Below are 21,309 nucleotides of genomic sequence, written 5' to 3'. Positions count from 1 at the left end.
TCGCTCCTCGCCTGGCTCCCCCGGCCCAGGCGAGGGGCGAGGAGCCCACCCGCCTGCCGCCGCCTCCCCGCTCCGGTGAGTTGCTCTTGGGTACGTGGAGAGGCTGGAGAGGCATGTGCCCCTCGTAGGTTTGGGATTTTGGTGGGATGTGGGGCGAGCTGTGCTCTGCGGCAGAACCTCGGCAGAGGGGCTGGGGTGTGGGTCTACCTGGTAAGGGGCTGGGGCAGAAGCAGGGCAGTGTTTCCGCTTTGGGACATAACTTTTGGCCACTTCTCACCAGTTGTCCCCCCACTGCCAGTGTTTCCCCCCGTGCTTCGTACCGGGCCAGCATTTCCTGGTGTCCCTCCTCAGCTCCCGCCTATGTGTCTGTTGGCAGAGCCGGCGGCAGTGCTGGCCAGCCAGAGAGGCCCTGCTGTCCCCCAGCCAGGCACCAGGTCACACCAGGGAGGGGACACAGGGCCACTGGTCTGGTACTTTTGAGCGTCGTGCCCCGTCCTGGTGCTGGGAACTCACTTGTGGCTTCCCAAGCCCGCGTCGTGTCGGAGCGATGCTGCAGGGCAGCGCTGTGTGCCGTGGCGCAGAGCGTGGAGGAGGGCTGGAAGTTTTCGGCTGGCGGGGAGTGCTTGCTGCAGCAGCATCCACAGCACCGTGTCCCCAGGCCCCCTGTCCATGGGCTGTGCTCCTGGCAGGTCTCTATAGGGCAGCTGGCAGCCACGGGGATGTGCCAGTTGCTCCTCGCACCCTGGACGGCTGCGATGCCCCGGGCTGAGCCAGACGGCCTGTGGCTGGGGAGGCGCTTGCTGCTGAAGAAAGTGGGGCTGCATCCAGCCCGGAGAAGGTCTAAAATGTTATTTTTGGAAGGGAGGAGGACTACGGGTCCCGTCATGCTGCGCTGTGCTCCTACCAAGGCTGTGCCGGTGGCACAGCATGCTGGGGGCTGTAGTGCCAGCTGGGGTGGGGATCCTGAACCCCCCTTACCCACACACTGCATGTCTTGGGCCAGGGTCACGGACTGCTGCTCCAGGAAGGACATTCCCTACAGCATGGCCCTGGCGTGTCCTGCCATCCCAGCAGGAGGGGAGCCCCAGCCCCATGCAAGGATGGGGAGTTGCAACGGGAGCCCTGGCAGTCCTGGGAGACCTACGTCCAGGACCTGCTGCTATGCAGCCCCTCTCCATGGTTGATGCTCCTCCAGTGCCAGCATGGGCAGCAGTGCCCACCTGGGAAGCGAGCTGGGGATCTCACCAGCTGGCATGGGTGGAGGGCAAGAGGAACCACAGGTCAGGTGGGGTTTCTCTCTTAACAAATGTGGATTTACTTTTTCCCCTGGTAATTCTACCTGGTTATTTCAGTAGGATAAGAAAGGAGGGAAATAAAAAGGGAAAACAAAACAAAAAAAAGCAGTGGCCAAGGGAAACTCAAAGCCCAGGCGATGCCAGGGAGGAGCTCCAGAAACTCTCTGCACTAAAAATTTCCAGTAGTTGAAAATTTTCAGCAAACGTTTTCGGTCAAAACGTTGCAAAGCCACCCCTTTTGCAGGGCTGGTGGAACAGAAATGATTTCCAGCTGGGTTACCAGTACTACTGGGCCAGTTTGACCCCGTGTCCCTGAGCCCCCAGCCTCAGCACCTGAGCCACTGTCTCCCCCAGTGTCCCCCAGCCCCACTCTCCTGAGGAGTGACGAGCACTTCCCAATGGTTACGTGGGGATGATTTCTACATTTACATTAGACTAAATGTAAATGCATTCCCTGCAGGAGATTACAGCATCTGGTATCCTGATGCTTAAAGAGTTTACTCAGCCTGAAAGAATAGTGGGGAAAAAAATATCCCTGGATATTTTTTGGAATGCAGAAGGAAATTGAGATTTTAATTTTGGGGGAACTGGCCATCATCAAACGCAGGAGCCTCCTGTGTACCTCTCGGCAATGCAGCTGAAATTCCCAGTTGTAGCTGAGTTGGTTGCAACTAGCTAAGCTTTACCAGCTGGGAATAGAAAAAAAAGCAACAACATATTGTTCTTTAAAAAAAAAATTAAAAAAAAAATGAAAAAGGGGGAAGAATCACTCCAAGTGCAGGTGTTTATTTGTGCCTACTGCAGAGCTCATGGTGTTTAGCAGAGTCCCCCAGGAATCCAGCAGTATGCTGTGGGGTGCAGAGAGCCTCTAGTAGAATGCAGGTGGCAGGTTCTGGGGTTTTACACTCCCTTTGGGTGCTGGCATGGTCTCAGCAAACCCCTGTCTTGCTCCTGCTCTGCCAAACCCTGGCTTTGGCAGTGACCAGGGAATCATATCCAGCACCTCCCAGCTGTACTTTGTGGGATAAAGGCATCTGATGTGTGGCAGATGGTTTGAGTTGGGTTTGGTTTTTTCTTGGTGGTGGGGACAAGGTTGTGGGACCGTGTGTGGGGTGGATGCAAGAACACAACCAAGCACCCACCTGCGGGATCACTGGTGGTGGGCTGGCCTTGAGGGTGTGCCAGCCCAGCCCAGACATTGCTGTTGCAGTGGGCTCAGGTGGGATTTACCCCAGCAGCCAGGTCCCACTTGGCCAGGAGCTATGGTCCCTTTAACCCTCAGGTTAATAAGTTGTTCTCTGAAGTTTAACATGCATGTAAATTAGATTAAAATAGCCTTTTTTAATAAAAAGAAGACTAATCTGCATCTGGTGCTTGTGTGAAGTGCCCCTTTGGCAAATAAGAGGAGGGGCAGAAGCCCAGGAAGCTTAGGGCAGGGCTGGTGGCACCAGGGGTGTCCCTGGTACATCCCCTGGTGTGGTGCCAAGCCCCGTGGGGGTTCCCCAGAGGTGTGTGGGTGCAGTGGGAGCTTCTCAGGCTCTGGGGATCTCTGGCAGCTGGCCAGAGCCAGGTCGATGACTGTGGTGAAAGCACTGGCACAAAGGCAGGCACGTCCTGGGGGATCCCACTGTGCTGTGGGCTGTACCCTCCGAGGAGGAGCCCCGCTAGCACTGGCACTTTTTCTCCCCTTGCTGCAGCCTGAGCCCCATTGCCAGGACCCCAGTCTCCTCCAGCTCCATCCCATGCTCCCCTTGAGGCAGTGGGTATAAGCTGGCTCCCATGCCCTCTGTCACACCTTTTTCTGTCATGCATGTCCCTGAGATCCACTCTGCCACAGAGAGCTGTCACAATAAATACGCCGTAAATCTCGGGCGAGTGTCTGCTTTCCTCTCTCCAGAGCCAGCAGGCAGGGAAACCGCCTGTTGAAACGTGCTATTATTGTCTTATATGATGGGGTTGTGCAAATTCTTGCTTTCAAAGCCGTCCAAGGGTGGGCGGCCCAGCCGGAGCCTTTCTGCCTGGCGCTGGAGCCGGATGGCAGTGGCCCCAAGCAGAGCCCAGGGAGGTTCGTGTGGGTCAGAGTAGAGCCCTGGGAGGTTTATGTGGGTCCTGTGGCCATTACGTGTGGCCAGCTCCAGGGATTTGGCATACCATGGCTCCCAGGGATGGTGGAGGAGGGGATGGGACACCGGGACCCCTTTGACCACCATCAGATATCTGAGGTCTGGGACTCTGCGCCTCCTCCGGGCCGAGGTGGGACATGGGGGCTCGTGCAGGGGAAGTGCTCCCATTCTCAGCTGGCTGCCCCAAGCAGGGCTGACATTTCCACGTGGCTCAGCTGCCTTAGTTTGATGAGCCCTGTCTCTGTTTCCACAGGACTGCCGACATGCCGGCCACCCCCAGACCAGCTCTGCTGCTGCTGCTGCTGCTGCTGCTGCTGCTGCACATCCCACAGGCTGCAAGAGCCCAGGTCAACCCTGGTAAGTGAGACGGGCTGTGGGTGCCATGAGGGGCATTTCCCTGGTCTGTGCTCCTGCCAGAATGTCCAAGTCTGGGCTCATCTCCATCATCTCTGGGAGCAGTATGTGATGGTCCCCAAGCCTGCACGTGCCTGGGCACACTACTGTCCTGCATATGGCTTGGCCACTGGCAGTGACCCAGAGAGCTCCCTCTGTGTGCCACGGGCGCTGTCCCACCCCCATCAGTTAGTGGGACATTGGGGAACAGGCAAAGCACTGCAGCTGGAACCCTGGGTTCTGGGTGGGGCTCTTCCCTATTGGGGGCTCGTTGACCCCGCTCAGTTTTGAGGCTGCCGGGTGCTCAGGCATTGTTTTCTGCTGCTGTGTTGTGCTTTCTTTGGTGGTTTTGCAGCAAACCAAGGCTGGCTTTAGTGAAGTGGCTTGACTGGGTGCCTGGCTTCTACTTCGAAACCACAACACTGTGCTGGCTGTCAGTGGGAGAAGTGTGTTTAGGTGGCTGTTTCTGCAGGGCTCAGCCCCATCCTGTGTTTCAGGGATGAACACAGCCCAGGCACCTTCAGCATGCCAGGATTTCCCAGGGTCATCCCTGTAACAAATCCCTTCAAAGTCTTCTTCCATCTGTGAGAAGGGGTCGCTGGGTCTTCCCCAGAGGCTTCATAGTGCTTACTTAGGGAGGCAATCCTGTTTCTCCTGCAGACATCTAGGCCTGGCAGCACTGTTTTTACCTGGCCAGGATTTTTATTACCTTGGGCAAAGGAGCTGAGCTGGCTCCATGTTCGGCAAGAATTAAATGAGAATTCGGTGGGAGCTGCACTCTGCAGAGCATCACAAGTGGGAGAGCTGGAGACAAGAGGTGCTCCCACTGTGCCAGTGCTCATGATGAAGATGCACTCATCCCCTCTGTCTGATGCAGAACATGGTCCTGGGGATGGCAGCACGCTGGGATGCACGTTCTTTGCTGGTGCAGCACCAGTAGAACCGGAGGCTGTGGGGGTAGGAGGCGGCTTGGGCACAGCATCCTGCTGGTCCCTGCCTCCCCGGTGCGAGTGTTTGCTCGGGGTGGTGTGTGGAGGGAGTGCGGTGGGCTGGAGCCAGCGGCCAGACAGTAAACACAGCCAAACAAGCCGGCCTTTCAGCAGTGCTCTTGGCAGCCAGGCGTGAAAAAATAACTCCTGGGAAGCAGCGTGGATGTGGTGCCGGGGGGAGCCGGCTGCCACTCGGGGACGCAGCCTGCCTGCCACACTGGGTACTTTTCCACTCGCAGCCAGGGTGGGAGCAGAGCTGGTGATGGGAACTGAGGGGTCAGCAAGGAAGGCAGGGGTCAGCACTTGTTCCCCAAGGCAGGTGGGGGGAGCAGCACGGCAGCATGGCACAGTTGCTGCAGGTGAGTTTTTTTGATGAGTGGCCTCTGGAGTGAGCTTTCGGGGTTCCCCCAGAACAAGGAGCACGTGGTTAGTGGTGCCAGCTCACAGGCTCTCTACCACAGCCGAGGTGCCTGCCAGCAGGACTGACAGGATCTCCAGGGACAGGGCCTGGTGTGCCTATTAGCCCTTGGAGCACTGTCTCCCCCTGCTCCTGCTTCACTTCGAGCTGGGCTGGCATCCACTTCTGGCCAGCAGCTCCGTTTGCTCAGGCAGGTGTTGCATTGGCAGGACCACACCATTCTGCTTTGTCCTCTCTGTGAGCCAGGGGGATGGAGAGTGCTGTGCCGGGGCTGCAGTGCCAGCTGTGTGGTGGATGTGCCCCAGCCCATGCCATTCTCAACACGTATCTGGGCTGGGGAAGTGCCTGCTCAGTGCCCTGCTGGTCTTGTTACAGCGGTGTGTCGGTACCCCTTGGGAATGTCGGGCGGGCACATCCCTGACGAGGACATCTCAGCCTCTAGCCAGTGGTCTGACTCCACAGCTGCCAAGTACGGCCGGTGAGTGTGGGGACCCTCCTGCAACAGCCATGGCAGGGTCTGGGCTGCCATGGAAGGGAGAAGGGGGACTTGGGGCTGGCTTTGGCTTCCTGCAAACAGCTCCTCCACTGTGTGTTCACAGGCTGGACTCCGAGGATGGTGATGGAGCCTGGTGCCCTGAGACCGCAGTGGAGCCAAATGACCTGAAGGAGTTTCTGCAGATTGACCTGCATGCCCTGCACTTCATCACACTGGTGGGCACCCAGGGGCGCCACGCCGAGGGCCATGGCAATGAGTTTGCCCCCATGTATAAGATCAACTACAGCCGAGATGGCACCCGCTGGATCTCTTGGAGGAACCGGCATGGGAAGCAGGTGAGGAGGCGGGTGAGTGCTGCACTGGGTGGTGGGTGAGGAGGCTCCTCCTGCCCATCCCCACCATGCTTCTCTCCCCAGGTGCTGGATGGAAACACCAACCCCTATGACATTGTCCTCAAGGACCTGGAGCCGCCCCTCATTGCCCGCTTTGTCCGATTCATCCCCGTCACTGACCATTCCATGAGCGTCTGCCTGCGGGTGGAGCTGTACGGCTGCGTCTGGCTGGGTGGGTGGTGCAGTCTTGTGCTTCTTCCTCTGTCCCCAGAGCCCAGTGAAGGGGCTGGCCATCCCACTGGCATGTATCTGTCCCGCTTGGGGCTGGCAGGGCTTTGGTATTGGCAAGGTGTCCACCTATTCACCCTCCCCTCCCTGCAGATGGGCTGGTGTCCTACAACGCACCAGCCGGGCAGCAGCTCATCCTTCCCGGGGGCGCCGTCATCTACCTGAACGACTCGGTGTACGATGGGGCGTTTGGGTACAGGTGAGGACTGGGTGCCACACTGGGCAGGAGGGGTTGGGGCTGCTTCTTCCCTGCATTGTCAGGCTGGTGTGCTGATCCTCAGCAAAGCAAATGTTTGGAGTCTCCCTGAAGTGGAGGCACGGCCAGCTTGGGGAGGATACATATCATGAGGGGGACAGTATGATGGGGCAAGCACCCCTTGGATTTACGCAAGCTACACCACACCTTCAGCACCCCACAGCCTTTTCCAGAGAGAACATCAATAACTAAACCCCTTCCTGGGTGTCTCAGGGGCTGTGAAGAGCTGCTGGGCGAGTGCTGGGTGGTGGCAGGTTTGTGGGGTTGGCAAGAGTCACACTCCCTTTCCCTCCTCGCATGTGCCAGCATGACAGAGGGCCTGGGCCAGCTGACGGACGGGGTGTCGGGGCTGGACGACTTCACGCAGACCCACGAGTACCACGTCTGGCCGGGCTATGACTATGTGGGCTGGCGCAATGAGAGCACCACTGGTGGCTACGTGGAGATCACCTTCGAGTTCGACCGCATCAGGAACTTCACTGCCATGAAGGTCGGCACACCCCCTGCCCTGTCACCCGCCCCCGTCCCCCTCTGTGGCCGCACTGACAGGCTGACCCGCAGGTCCACTGCAACAACATGTTCGCCAAAGGGGTGAAGATCTTCAAGGAGGTGCAGTGCTACTTCCGTGCCGATGCCAGTGAGTGGGAGCCCAGCACCATCTCCTCGGTGCTGGTTGTGGATGATGTGAACCCCAGCGCCCGCTTCGTCACTGTGCCCCTGCTCCACCGCATGGCCAGTGCCATCAAGTGCCAGTACTACTTTGCTGACACCTGGATGATGTTCAGTGAGATCACCTTCCAGTCAGGTACCTATTGCCATGAGTCCCATGGGGACCAGACCCTACTGGGGGGGGGGGTTTAAGGAGAGAGTGGAACTGTGGGGCACCCGCACCTTGATGCTCTCCTCTGCTCCCTTGCCAGATGCAGCCATGTACAACAACTCGGTGCCCCCCGCCGAGGCACCCGTGGTCCCCACCACTTACGGTAAGGCATCAAAAGTGTGTTGCCCTGTGATGGGTGAGGGATGCTCTGGGGGAACAGGGGGTCTCCTCACATGCCAGTGTGACCAGCTCTTGCTGTACCCTTCTCCTGCCAGACCCCACACTCAAGGTAGATGACAGCAACACACGCATCCTGATCGGGTGCCTCGTGGCAATCATCTTCATCCTGGTGGCCATCATTGTCATCATCCTGTGGCGGCAGTTCTGGCAGAAGATGCTGGAGAAGGTGGGCAAGCACGGGGTAGCTGCTGAGGTGCTCCAGGGCAGCAGACTCATCCTAGGCAGGTTCTTCTGGAAGCTCAGTACAGAGAAAGCAGACTCCATGTAAGGGCTGATGCTCCCCTCTCCTCCTCAGGAAGGTTGCAATTTGCACCCATCTCTCAAGCAAGGGGATTTAGTTGAGCAGGGTAGTCACTTTGGGGCCTGCCTGCTTGTCCATTCCTCTGTCCTGAAGCTGATCTGGGCAAGAGGAGCCTGGGGGAGTCTCACCACAGCTCCCACCTAACCAAGGGCAGTCACAGAAGTGATGGAGCAAAACTCTCCTCCATAGAGGCAGAAAAGAGAAGGGGAAAACATGAGGACAAACCCAGGTGGGTGCTGAATCCCTGGGACAGGGCACCAGAGAAGAGGTTTGGGTGCAGCACTGATACCATGGAACACAAGAGACCCCATCCTGCCCATGCTGTAGAGAACCCCATCTCTCTTCTCCCTTCCCCCCTCTCACAGGCATCACGGAGGATGCTGGATGATGAAATGACCGTCAGCCTCTCCCTGCCCAGCGAATCCAGCATGTTCAACCCCAACCGCTCCTCCTCCTCCAGTGAGCAGGAGTCCAGCTCCACCTACGACCGCATATTCCCCCTGGGACCTGACTACCAGGAGCCCTCCCGCCTGATCCGCAAGCTGCCTGAGTTCACCTCCGGGGAGGAGGACACAGGTGAGAGCCAGGACACCCTGCATGCTCAGAGCCATCTACCATACACTGAGGCTGCTGCAGCCCCTCTACCCAGCCCCAGCTTTTGGCCAATCTCCAAACATTTTGGCACTGAGGGGAGAGGTCGACAAAGCTCCTGTGCATCCCACGTGGAGGTCACAAAAAGCCTGTGACCGAGAGCCATCACTGATGTCCACAGCCAGACTGAGCTCTGTCCCACTACCGTCCTTTGGATGCTCTGGCATCTCTTTCTGAGTGATCCGGAGGTCAGGCACTGATCCCTTCTTATCTGGTGCTCAGGGCTGGATCAGTGTGTTTGTCAGTGACTGGGAAGGAGTCGAGCAGCCTGTGATTCTTGCAGGAATCCAGCCGTGCTGGGGCGGTGCGGGGGCTCTGGGGAGGACAGGGATGGAGAAGCCAGCAGCTGGAGTGGGAGCAGCCCCCAGGCAGCAGAGGGTGCAGGGCAGGACACCCATGGCAGGGCTGGCCCCGCTGTGTCCCCCCAGGCTGCAGCGGCCCCGTGAAGCCGTCCCAGGCCAGCGTCCCCGAGGGCGTCCCCCACTATGCTGAGGCCGACATCGTGAACCTGCAGGGCGTGACAGGCGGCAACACCTACTCAGTGCCGGCCCTCACCATGGACCTGCTCTCCGGCAAGGATGTGGCCGTCGAGGAGTTCCCCAGGAAGCTCCTGACTTTCAAGGAGAAGCTGGGGGAAGGCCAGTTTGGGGAGGTGAGTGGGGACTGGACCTGCTCTGAGCAGGGCTCAGGCAAAGCTCTTCCCAGCTCCCAGGGGCTGAGGGACACTGTTAATCAGCAGAGGTAATGGCTGCCTCTTCCTCCCCCAGGTTCATCTCTGTGAGGTGGAGGGCATGGAGAAGTTCACAGGGAAGGACTTTGCCCTGGAGGGCTTGGATGGCAGCTCTGACCGCCCTGTGCTGGTGGCTGTGAAGATGCTGCGAGCGGATGCCAATAAGAATGCCAGGTACAGGGCTGGGCGGTGCACACAACTCGGCATTGCCTCCCACGTAGAGCTGCACCAGGAGAGCTGGGAAGCTCGGAAAGCATCCCTGCCTCCAGCAGCCAGGCACTCAGTGCAGCTGCAAGGACCTCATGTCTGAGCTCTCTGGGGATTCTGGGCTGTCAAGTGTCAGGATTCTTGATCCTAACGAGCCCCCCAGTACCTGTTTACCTGCCAAGGCTCCCCTGCAGCCACGTGTGGATCAGCCCTGAGCTCCTCCTCATGGCCCCCAGTCCCAGGGGAGTCCCAGTCCCACGAGGTTTGGGTGGGTGGGTGGCATGCTTGGCCAGTCTGTGCACACCTCTGTGCCCCTCTGGGTCTGTCTATCCGATCCGTGTGGTTTCTGTTCCGGAAAGGAATGATTTTCTGAAGGAAATCAAGATCATGTCGCGGCTGAAGGACCCCAACATCATCCGGTTGCTGGCGGTGTGCATCACGGATGACCCGCTGTGCATGATCACTGAGTACATGGAGAATGGAGACCTCAACCAGTTCCTGTCCCGCCAGCAGGCAGGCGGCCCCCCCGCCGGCCACACACCCACCGTCAGGTAGTGCTGCCGGGATGGGCAGGGTTGGGCAGGGCTGCTTGCTCCCGGCACCCTGCCCGGCTGGGGGACACCCTGCTCAGGGCTGTGTACCCCTGGCTGCCATCCTTCCCAGCGCCTCAGCCCTCCCTTGTCCTCCCGGCAGTGACCTGCGTTTCATGGCCACCCAAATAGCCTCCGGCATGAGGTACCTCTCCTCCCTCAACTTCGTGCACCGAGACCTGGCCACGCGCAACTGCCTGGTGGGGAAGCAGTACACCATCAAGATTGCTGACTTTGGCATGAGCAGGAATCTCTACAGCGGGGATTACTACCGCATCCAGGGGCGGGCGGTGCTCCCCATCCGCTGGATGTCCTGGGAGAGCATCCTGCTGGTACACAGGGGCTGGGTTCCTCTGACAGACACTGACACGCCTCTGGGGATTCCCACTGTCTTGTTTCCTTGGGCTGGGGGGTGCAGAAGGGATGGGGAGATCTCTACTCCCTGCAGTCCAGATTTGGGGTGAAGCATGTGAAAAGCAAGAGTGGTAGCAGCTTTTCACGGTGGGCTGGAGAGACTATGGTGATTTTTGATGTCCCAGGGTAGGACATCCTTTAAGCAGGATGTCTGACATTTTCTCCTGGCCATGGTCAGACCTGGAAGATGGAGCAGGGTTGCTTTTTGCCTTTGAAGGGAGCTGGATCCTAGGCAAGCCCCAGCCCTCAGAGCAGTCACTGCCAGCCCAACCTGGAGCTCACCAGGCTCTGGCCCCAGGCAGAAAGCAGGTCTGTGGGACCACAGACCCCTTTAGGCCCACATCTGGAAACTGAAGCAACCAGAAAGAGGTTTTGAACTCTGACCTAGGGCTTATGGAGCAGGATGGGGTAGTGCCCATGCCTGACCTCTACTCTGCTCCCTCTGGCCAGGGCAAGTTCACAACAGCCAGTGATGTGTGGGCGTTTGGTGTGACACTGTGGGAGACCTTCACACTCTGCCGGGAACAGCCCTATTCCCAGATGTCTGACGAGCAGGTCATTGAAAACACCGGCGAGTTTTTCCGGGACCAGGGCCGGCAGGTAGGGATGGGATGGGATGGGATGGGATGGGATGGGATGGGATGGGACGGGACGGGACGGGACGGGACGGGACGGGACGGGACGGGACGGGACGGGACGGGATGGGATGGGATGGGATGGGATGGGATGGGATGGGACAGGCGGTACTGTGCCTGGAACATCAGAGACCTGGGGAGAGACTTCAAGGTTTCAAGATAGGGAGCTTGGGGCAGTTATGGGATGGGAACTCCTCTGGAAAGGAGCCCTGGTGAAGGGCCTGGCATGGCAAGCTCTGAACTTAACACAGTCCAAGCCACGACTTGCTTGCTGACTCTGCTTCAGCACTCAGCAAGGCTGGGAGGCAGAAGCAGGTGTCCCCAGGCCTCTCACTGTGCCATCTGGAGGTCCCCTCGCCACTGGGCACACAGTGGCACAGCCCCCCACCCTGGGGCATGGAAAGATGGGGCTCCCCGAGAAATGGGGCTCTCCAGGCGCAGTTTGCATGTTCGTTTCTGTGGCAGTAACTCTCTCCCTTTGCCATCTCTGCCGTTTGTTTTGCAGACCTACCTTCCCCAGCCTGCACTGTGCCCTGACAGAGTCTATAAGCTAATGCTCAGCTGCTGGAGACGGGACACCAAGGATCGTCCCTCCTTCCAGGACATCCATCGCCTTCTCCAAGAGTCAGCCAGTGAAGAATGATCCTTGGCTTCCCCCAGGCCAGGTCCCCATCCCTCCCCGTCCCCAGAGGAGCCCCATATGCAAACTGAAGCCACTTCACTCGGACTCAGCAATAAACCCGGGGCAGCTGGTCTTGTTCTCATTGTACAGTGAAGCCTCAGAGGAGAACCCCAAGGACAGCAAAGAGAGCCATGACGTGGGACGACTCAGACCTCCCGCTTGCTTGCAGACCTGGGCCCGGGAGCAGCGCGGGCTGGGATGAGGGTTATTTATTGACACAGCATGTTCTTGGTGACAAGAACCAGGACAGAGCGGCTTCTCTTCCCCAACTGGAGGGGAGGAAGGGCAGCTGGACTTTCTCTGTGAGGAAGCTCTCAGCCCACACAGAGAGTAGGTGCCTGGGGAAGGGATGTGTGCGGATATGTGCCTGCTGGAGCAGGGACCGACCAGCAGCCACTACCTGTTTGAGGAGGAGCTGGGAGCTGCCACCAGCTCTCAGTGGGCTGTGCAATTACAGGGTGAAAAGAAACACTCTCTGGACATTTGAGACTTTGGACATGCCTCATGGAGAGGCCGGAAGCACCGTCACTGCTGGCCAGACCCCAGCTGCACAGGGAGAAGCCTGAACCACTCCCAGCACCTCACCCTGCTGCTGGAGCAGGCAGCTTGCTCAGCCATGGCTGTTCTGTGTCAGCCAGGAAGGAGCAGGCATCACTGAGGGGACATCCCCTCACGGACTACAGCCACTCCAGAGCAGCTCAATTGCCCATGAAATGCATTTTGGATACCCTATGGAGTGATGCGTGGCAAATGGCAGCAGGATGTCAGCACCTTTCACTTCCATGGGGAAATCTCCAGGTCCTCCTCTCCCAGGTTAACCCACATCTTCACCTGTCAGGAGAGGAAGGCACATAGCAGAGCTTCATTGGCTGCTGCCCAATGCCCATGCCTGCTACAGCCCGTGGGCATGGAGCAGGGTGCTCCAGCTCTCCCTGGCTCTCAGCCTGGGATCACAGTTCAGCTGAAATACGTGGCTGGACTCTGCCACCCTGAGCCTCCCACAGCAGTGTGGCACCAATCCATCCTCCCGGATCCAGCAGCATCATGAGCGAACTGGGCAGGCGCCAAAGCCATGTGCCTCCAGGAGCCCTGGCAGGTTACTGGTTATGCCCCAAAATTGGACCCTCCTGCAGCTGGACAGGAGGAACTTTGTACTTAGAGGGCACATGGACCCCTCCATACTTTTGTATGCATTAGTTCAGCACCATCAGTCACGTGTGGCACAGTTCCCAGTATTCCATTGCTAAGGCATGTATATATTCAGTAGATGCACCTATATGTAGGGGCAAACCCGCTGAAGAGACATTTGGTGTGTGAATCTGGTTGCGTGGTTTGCTTGCGGCACCTCCGAGGGCAGCTCAGCTCGCCTCCTCCATGGGGACCCCCAGGGCTGGGGGGCTTTGGGGCTGCACTCTGCACCCTGGGATGTGGGGTGGGAAGAGCCTGGGGAGTGCACACAGGTAACAGCCTAAGGGATGGAGAAAGGATTCTCAAGAGACTGGCTGGCTGAGCCACACCAGTTGTCCATCTCCTCGGGTGGCAGGGAGGGTGCTCGGAGGCTCAGCATCCATGTCAGGACACTCCACCAGCAGGGATCAAGGCAGGACAGTGGGTCTGGGGGAGCAGAGGGCAGGGATGGTGGGCTGTGCTCTGAAGAGGGACTGGCTGGTCTTCCCACGTGTGCTCCTGCTGGCTGTGGCAGAGGAGGTCTCATCCTTGCTGAGTGTGTTGAAGACGAGGACAGGCCATAGCTTTGGTATCCCTCTGCCTGTCCCCTCGGATGCCCTCTCCTGCTCAGGGTGCGTTGTGGCCCATCCCAGCCCTGCCTCATCAAGCGGGGAGCTGGGAGCACTGGGCTAGGCAGGGGCACATCTGCAGGTCCCACCGCTCGGGCTCGATGCCTGGGCACCCTGCACGGCCCTGGGTCAGAGAGCACGTTGGGGTGTCTGGGGGGCTGGTGTGTCCATCCCCTGCTCCAACTGGGACATCGCCAGGAGCAGCGCTGCACCTGATGTCTTCCGGGAGGGACCTGCGTGCCCAGACCTCGCTCCCTGCCACAGCAACACCGGCGAAAACAGGGACTCGGGGGCGTTTCTGCTGGGCTGCAAAACGTCCCTCGGTGGCATAGGACGGGGTGGCAGAGCACGGCGTCCCTGCGGCAGCTGCGGGGCACGAGGGGGCTCCCCTTGGCCAGGAAGGGAAGGTAAGGCAAGGCAGGGCAAGGCAAGGCAGGACAAGGCAAGGCAGGGCAAGGCAGGGCAAGGGCAGCTGGGTAACCGAGGCAGCTCGGATAAGTGGGCGTGGCCCGCGCAGCGTGGGCGTGACCAGCAGCGCTGTGGGCGGGGTCAGAGGGCGTATCCCCGGGTTGCCCCGCCCCCTGCGCTCGGCTCACTATCACGCCACCGGCGGTGAGGGCCCCGCCCCCTCACCGAGCGCCGATTGGCGGGTGGGGCTGGGCGGGCCGGGCCACGCCCCCTTTCCCCGCGCCGATTGGCGGCGGCGGTGGGGCGGGGCGGGGCCGCGGCGCGGACAGCGGTTATAGCGCGGGGGGGCGGAGGGCGCGGGGCAGATATGGAGCGGGTGGTGCTGGTGACCGGGGCTAACAGGTGAGGGTCGGGCCGGGTTTGATTTTTGTCTTGTCTTGTCTTGCTTTGCTTTGTTTTGATTTCCTTTCCTTTGCCTTGCCTGTGTCTAACCCCGTCCCGTCCGTAGCGGCGTGGGGCTGGCGCTGTGCCATCGGCTGCTGGAGGAGGATGGCCGCATCCACCTGTGCATCGCGTGCCGCAGCGTGCAGAAGAGCGAGGCCACGCGGGACCTCATCCTGGCCACCCACCCCGCCGCCCAGGTCTCCACCGTGGAAGTGGACCTGGGCAACCTGGCTTCCGTCCTGCGTGCCGCCCAAGAGCTCCGCTGCAGGTATGGTGGTCTCTGTCCTCTGTCCCCCCGGACCCCTCCTGCGTGTAGCCCACCCCCCCGGACCCTTCCGTCCCCGCTCTAGCCCTTACCCCTGTGCTCTTCTCCATGCAGGTTTCAGCGCCTGGACTTTGTCTACCTCAATGCTGGGATCATGCCCAACCCACAAGTGAACTTCAAAGCCCTCTGGCAGGGTCTCCTCACTGGGTAGGAGATGTGAAAGGGATCCAGCAGGGGCTTGTGGGAAGCCTGGGGTGCTGGCACAGCGAAGATGTGCCCTTGAGTCTGTCTCCCTTCCCCAGTGTGACACAGAACACATCCCTATGGATGCACAGTCTTGCTTGGGGTGGGCTTGGCAGCTGAGTGGAGTGCTGGGGTAGTCCAAGGCACCTAGTGCTGCTTCTGATCTCTGGTGTGATGCCCACTGGGTGCAGGGAAAGGGCAAGAGGTCACCCAAAGCCTGCAGTCTCTGGCACTGTGTGAGAAATGCTGCTGTGTTGCTGGGGAGGTGAAGTTTGCTCATACTGGGTCTTCTTACTGTTGTTTTGATCCCACTGTAGGTTTTTGTAGTTGTTTACAGCTGTGAATCACACTATTTTCTGAAGCTAATGGTGGGTGCTGGTAAAAGGATCATTATTCTGTCAGCAACACAGGGAAGCTGAGCTGGGGAGCACAGTGACTTGTGTTGAGGCTGATAAAGCTGTTGGGGTGTTGAGCATAGAGGCCAAACTGGTTTCCTTGCCTGCTTTAGACATGGCCCTAGGGCTTACTTCCATGCTGGATCTTGATTTGGTTAATTGAGCATGAAATGGAAGAGCAAGCCTTTTTTTTTTTTAATGGTACTTTTAAGTGAAGGAAGGGACAAGTCTTCTCTGATTTAGTCAGTACTGAGACAGTAGGAGCTGGGACTTTTCCATCTCTTTTTTTCATGGATTGATAGAGCCCTTGAAGGTGAAACTAGAGAGTCTGTGTGGAGCCTGTGAGGTGGAGGTTAATTCTGAAGGACTGAAGTAGGGGCTCAGTCTGAAGTAGGTGGCTCCTGGCAGTGTTCCTTGCTAATTCCTGTCCTTGGTTTCCAGGAAGGTGCTTCACATGCTGACCACTGCCGAAGGCATGATGACCCAGACGGACAGGCTGACTGGAGATGGACTTCAGGAGGTGTTTACTACCAACCTCTTTGGGCACTTTATCCTGGTGAGGCTGCATATGAGGGTCGAGCCCTCGGTCTGGTGTTTGGTGTGGGTGGGGATGGGTCCAGGCAGTCCTGGTGAATCAGTTCTCACAGGTTTGGATGCTGATGCAGGATGCAGCCTGACAGATAGAGAATGACAGGGCAAAGGCCTTGAGATTTGTTTAAATAGCAAAAAATGTTGATTTTTGTTACAAGGGTTAATATAATTTTGAGGTTACTTTAGTGAGCCAGCAGATAGAGGTAAATCATATGTAGTTCTCTGTCCAGGGTAAATACTAAGGCTTGGCTGTGTTAAATTCCAAAGTGCTCAACTGAGATGTGAAAAAGAATGACAGCTGCTTTTAAATGTTCCTGGTGCACCCTGGCCTGAAGTTACACCTGAGAAGTGTCTCCTTCTGGCTAGCCTAGGGAGGGCTGGCTGAGAAAGCTGAGATAAGCTCACAGGTTTAAAGTACTGTAAAGCCATACCCTAACACTGGAAAATTGCTGTGTTAAATAAGTTAACAATTCTTTTTCAGGTTCGTCAGCTTCATTCTCTACTCTGCGGTAACGAGAAGCCCTCACGACTCATCTGGACCTCCTCCAGCAATGCCAGGGAGTCTGCCTTCAGCCTCTCTGACTATCAGCATGCCAAGGGGCAGGAATCATACAGTTCCTCTAAATATGCTACTGACCTGACAAGCGTGGTTCTGAACAGGAAATATAATAACCAGGTGCTGATGGGGTTTGTCTTTCTGAAAAAAACTAATGAGCTCCTTCTGTTTGTAATTATCATTACATTGTAGTTACCTACTTGAATTCATTCGCTCACAGCAACCTGGTGCATTCCTTAATGCACAGGTAAGAACAAAACGTGGTTGAGGTTGAACTGGTGGCGTAGGTGGCAGAGAATCTGCCAAAGAGATTTCTTCTGGGGTTCTAAAACCAGAAGATTTTAGGAACAGTCCCTGCCTTGCGAGCTCTGTCTCTGTAGACCAAAGAATTGGTCTTAAAGAGCAAAGAGCCTCTACTCTTTTTCGAGTGTCCCTGCCTATCAGAACACTGCTCTGGCAGTGTTGTCTGCAAGCACTTGAGGTGCAGGCTCTGCTAGTGGCTCCATGCTGCTTTTCAGGTTTGTCACACTGACATGTACAACCAACCTGCCTTCCCAGTCACTGGGGATTGATGGAATTTTGTTGGCAAGCCACAGCCCTAGTCCAGTGGTAGCAGTTACACTCTTCTCAAACACTTCAGGAGAAAATGGTTTAGACCTAGAAGGCTGAACTCTTATCTCAAAGGTGAGGTAGCCTTTTGTCTGAGTGGGCTGTAATTTGTGGGATGTTTGCTGTAGCTGCTGAGCTGCAGGGAGACTGCACTGTGAGGCTGTGATGTGTCAGGAGGGTGCATCTCCTATCCCATGGGCTTGTAATGAGCACAGATTTGACGCCAGCATCTCCAGTTTGAACCTCTCAAAAATCACTACGTCTAATTGCTGGTAACTTACGAGAGGAGAGTATCTATTTTCTGGTCTATGTACTCACCCTCACTTTCTTGCTGAGGAATACAGGGAGGGAAGGAGTATGATCTTTAACTGTTGTGTAATTGCACACTGACTTGGTTTCTTCTCTGCAGGGTCTGTATTCCAGTGTTGTTTGTCCCGGTCTCGTTATGACTAACATGACCTACAGAATTTTGCCAGTCTTTCTGTGGAAGCTGTTAATGCCCATCATGTGGTTGGTGAGTGGATCTCCTGGGTGGTTTTGAGCTGAGGTAGCCCTGCTGTGATACACTTCACTGCAAGTGATGTACAGCACGATTCTGGCTCCTTGCTGCCTGTGCTCTTCCTCTTGCTGAGCTGGGCAGGCTGACCCCTCTGCAAACCTTCCCTTTTGCATCTTGGGACCCCAGTTTCCAAGCTGAGTATGGAGGTTTGGTGCTGGACAGCACTGTGCATAGAGCCAGGGTTCAGCCCTTCAGCCCCAGCAATGTTCATCAAGTCTCCCCTTGGAAGGTTTGCCAGGCTGCTGGGGCTTGTGAAATACCATTATTTTGGTGGCAGCAGAGCTCAGGACAAAACTCGGTCCGTGTGCTTTGAAATGCTGTTTGTTTCTAGAACAGGCTGTTTTTCAGTGTTGTTCTTTCCAGCCTTCTAGAATTCAGTGTTTCTTGCTTTTTGCTCTCCATCCCTCTGGAAAGCAAACCCTCCTGCTTTCTACTGCCTCTTTCCCTGCTTCACCAAAACTTTCCTTGCCTTTCTTCGTCTGGGCTTCATCTCTTCAGGTCCACTGCAGTTCTGTCTCTGAAGGCTGCCTGCTCTGAGCCTTGATGCTCTTATTGCAAGACTGGCCTTTCAGCTTAAGCTGCCCCAGCTGTAGCAGCTGATCCTGACAGATCACGTTTCTTCTGGCAGCAGAGAGGCAATGCCTTCTCAGTTGTCCTCAGCACTGGCAGTTGTGCAGATCCCCTTTGCCTCCTGCCCTTTGTGCTCCTGAGACCATTGAAGTAGAGGCACCTGCAAAGCACGTGTGGCCCCCTGCCTCCTGCCTTGAGGTGAGCTCTGTGTGAGAGCATGAGCATGGAGCTTGCTGACCTGCTGGGTAGCTCCAGAAAATAGTTTGTGGTGATAAAGGGATGCTTTGATCATCGTGTGGTGTTACCTGTAGTCAACTTTGAGAAGACTTCTGCCACTGGTAGATTATTTGGAGTATCTGTGCTGTGCAGGGCTTGTCAAACAAACCTTGGATCACAATACAGATTCTGTTGTGTGCTTCTTTTCCCCTCAGATCCGATTTTTTGCCAAAACTTATACTCTGACACCGTATAATGGAGCAGAAGCTCATGTAAGTAGCTCACAACTTGATTTTTTGGGTAGCTCTTCCAGGATCTGCTGGCTTGAGCCAAGAGCCTCTCAGGAAGGCTGGTGGTTGGGTGGTGTATTTGACCCCCCAGTAATGTACAGCACTGAGTGCTGGGGGATGAGCTGTCACTGGGGCTGATCTGCCAAGTGATGCTTTATGACCTTTATCTAGTACCCATAAAAGAAATGATTTTGGAAAAACACTATTCCTTCCATCTCCTGTCAGGCAGAATGACATGCATGCACAGGGGATGGAGGTGGGTGATGTGGGGCACAGTGTGTCTCAAGCACAGCAGGAGCAAGTTTAGCCATGCTGACCTGCTTTGGCATAAATGTGGGTTACTGTTGGCTTGTGTAGGTCACAGGTGAAGGGAGCCAGCTCAGAACTTCTTTCCTAGATACTGTGTCTTGCCTTGCTTGGTGGGAGCACCTCTACTGACTTCTCCTGTGCCTGCTGGCAGCTGGGTCCTTGCCTGCAGACTTGACTGGGACAGTGTGTGCTGGACTCAGACACCTCTGTGCTGTTCTTGCCAGGTGTGGCTGTTCAAACAGAAGCCAGAGTACCTGGATTTACTTACGAAATACCACAGCTGTACTACTGGATTGGGGAGATGCTATGTGGAGCCCAGGAAGGTAAATGGAAAGGGAGCCTCCTTGGCTAGGGGTCTGTCATCTGCCTTGTGTGGAAGGGTTTGTGCCAAGGGTGTCCTATGGCTGGAGTGGAAGCAAGATGCATGTTGAATGCTGAGCAGGAGGGGGGATGGGGGCTTATCTGTGAGGTTTCCTGGAGTAATTCCTGGCTTAGGTTGGAGTCTGGAAGATAGTGGAAATGATAGTTAGGTTATGTGTGTAATGATGCTGCCCCAAAATATGTTGTGGCTTGTGCCCTGGTGACAGATGCCTTTAGTTGCCTCTCTGTGAACGTAGAAGCTCTGGAGGGTACACCCTGCCTATCCCCAGAGCTGCCCTTGGCGTCTGTGCTGGCTGCCATCGGGGTGATGGTCTCACAGTGCTGTTCTTATTGTCTTCCAGATGGATGTGGATGAAGACACTGCTGAGAAGTTGTACCAAAAGCTGTTGGAACTGGAAAAGCAGATTCTAGAGAGATACAGTGACCTTTTAGACTAAGTAAAGCCAGTGGGGTAAGAGTCTTGTATCGGTCACATGGGCTTTCTTCATTCCGGTGCTACTCATGTTGCCTGCTGTTCTTCTGCAGGCACACAGCCTCAGACACAATCTTCCTTCTCGACAGAATGTGAACAGTTCCTGAAAATGGAAATGTGAAAACTGAAGAGAAATACTTAGACTTTCTGGTATGGGATTTTTATTTTTGGCATAAGACAGACTCCGTCTACTCTGGGTCTCCAGTTTTAACAGAGTTGCAAAGCAGTGTCTTGCAAAAACATGACTGAACTGTGCACGGTTCAGGAACAGCCTCAAAAACCTGTGGTTTAAACCTGGTTCAGAGCAGTAAAGGCAACAGTCTGGGGTCCTGCCCTGCATCTTGGCTCTACTTGTGTTTGTTGGTGGCTCAAACTTGTTACCTGTGGCTGATCCTGACATACTTGAAGGCTCACCTTCAGAAGAGCTGCTCTTACACTTGTTCACCAAAGCTGGGGCTGGCTGTACTGACCTGCTCAACAAGATTGAACCTTACTGGCAGTCAGGCTCTGCATAGCATCTGAAATCAAGCTCCTGAAGAGGTGGCTTGAGAAGCACACCCCTGCCTCAGCTGTGAGGATAGATGCCTTGCTCTCCCCTGGGTGTGAGGGCATTAAGGGTTTTAACCACGACTGGCTGTAAAGGCTGAAGCTGATGATGTTAACCTGGACTCAGGGCTAGTCTGCTCTGTTTATAGCAAGAGTGAGAGGTTACCATGTTGTTTTATCTATTTAAGTGTCTTTTTATATAAATCTATTGTACCAACCATTCTTCCTATCTGGGGACCTTCACCAAATACCTGGCACCAAGTACCTTCAAGTGCCCTGATGAATAAATGACTGGAACTGACTTGTCCTTGCTTGCAGTGGTGTTTTTACTCTGATATCCATCTTTTTTTGACTTGGAGGGCTGGAAGGGAGGTTGGTTTGTTGCCTTGCACTATAAGCCTGTGTGTACCTGGGAAATGTGGGGGTCTCTCCTCTCCTGCCACAGGAGGGCTGTTAACCACCTTTTTGGCTTACTTCTCTTGCTATTTTTAGTTACTGAAAGACATGAGTGACTTCTGAAGACTTCAGTGTGGGGTTTGTGTGTTGAGCACTTGTGGGCTGTCTGAGACTATTTCCCAGCCTTAGGCCCTTGGAAGATGTCTCTGGTGCTTGCTCACCCTCACGTGTCACATAATTACTTAATGCTCTCTAGTACGGGAGCCCAGGCATTTCCCTGGGGCTGGCAGGGTTTAGGTGAGGCTCCCTGAACTCTGGAAGCTGCATGCCCAGGCTGGTGCCTCCTGCAGGGGACTGGAGTGCCCACAGAGAGGGGTCACTCAGGGGTCTCTGTAGGAAACCT

At 56.2% G+C, this 21,309-nt stretch overlaps 2 protein-coding genes across 2 annotated transcripts; both read left to right on the top strand.

Annotated features, from left to right (window-relative positions):
- On the top strand, positions 1-13,170 carry DDR2 (discoidin domain receptor tyrosine kinase 2). The gene is made up of 17 exons (XM_032696872.1): positions 1-75; positions 3,672-3,775; positions 5,594-5,696; positions 5,818-6,049; positions 6,131-6,278; positions 6,428-6,533; positions 6,897-7,080; positions 7,152-7,395; positions 7,511-7,573; positions 7,686-7,816; positions 8,317-8,527; positions 9,031-9,254; positions 9,370-9,506; positions 9,899-10,090; positions 10,233-10,461; positions 10,994-11,143; positions 11,684-13,170. Exons 2-17 carry the CDS (start codon positions 3,682-3,684, stop codon positions 11,819-11,821), a joined length of 2,586 nt encoding a protein of 861 aa, XP_032552763.1. The 5' UTR covers positions 1-75; positions 3,672-3,681; the 3' UTR covers positions 11,822-13,170.
- A 1,221-nt stretch (positions 13,171-14,391) lies between these two features.
- On the top strand, positions 14,392-20,811 carry HSD17B7 (hydroxysteroid 17-beta dehydrogenase 7). Its single transcript, XM_032696873.1, has 9 exons — positions 14,392-14,466; positions 14,573-14,776; positions 14,888-14,980; positions 15,853-15,967; positions 16,484-16,678; positions 17,577-17,681; positions 18,728-18,784; positions 19,336-19,434; positions 19,834-20,811. The coding sequence occupies exons 1-9, from the start codon at positions 14,432-14,434 to the stop codon at positions 19,927-19,929; spliced, it is 999 nt and encodes a 332-aa protein (XP_032552764.1). The 5' UTR covers positions 14,392-14,431; the 3' UTR covers positions 19,930-20,811.
- The last annotated feature ends 498 nt before the right edge of the window (positions 20,812-21,309 follow it).

This window comes from Chiroxiphia lanceolata, chromosome 9 (genome assembly GCF_009829145.1).
Source record: "Chiroxiphia lanceolata isolate bChiLan1 chromosome 9, bChiLan1.pri, whole genome shotgun sequence".
Taxonomy (NCBI): domain Eukaryota; kingdom Metazoa; phylum Chordata; class Aves; order Passeriformes; family Pipridae; genus Chiroxiphia; species Chiroxiphia lanceolata.
This window is presented reverse-complemented; position numbering and strand designations above follow the sequence as displayed.

Bases quoted from the DNA above. Each gene is read 5' to 3' on its own strand.
- HSD17B7 (XM_032696873.1), top strand. From the start codon at position 14,432: ATGGAGCGGGTGGTGCTGGTGACCGGGGCTAACAG. The intron at 14,981-15,852 runs GTAGGAGATGTG...CTTGGTTTCCAG, and splicing joins TGGCAGGGTCTCCTCACTGG to GAAGGTGCTTCACATGCTGA. The intron at 15,968-16,483 runs GTGAGGCTGCAT...ATTCTTTTTCAG, and splicing joins TCTTTGGGCACTTTATCCTG to GTTCGTCAGCTTCATTCTCT.
- DDR2 (XM_032696872.1), top strand. From the start codon at position 3,682: ATGCCGGCCACCCCCAGACCAGCTCTGCTGCTGCTGCTGCTGCTGCTG. The intron at 6,050-6,130 runs GTGAGGAGGCGG...TTCTCTCCCCAG, and splicing joins GGAACCGGCATGGGAAGCAG to GTGCTGGATGGAAACACCAA. The intron at 6,534-6,896 runs GTGAGGACTGGG...CGCATGTGCCAG, and splicing joins GATGGGGCGTTTGGGTACAG to CATGACAGAGGGCCTGGGCC.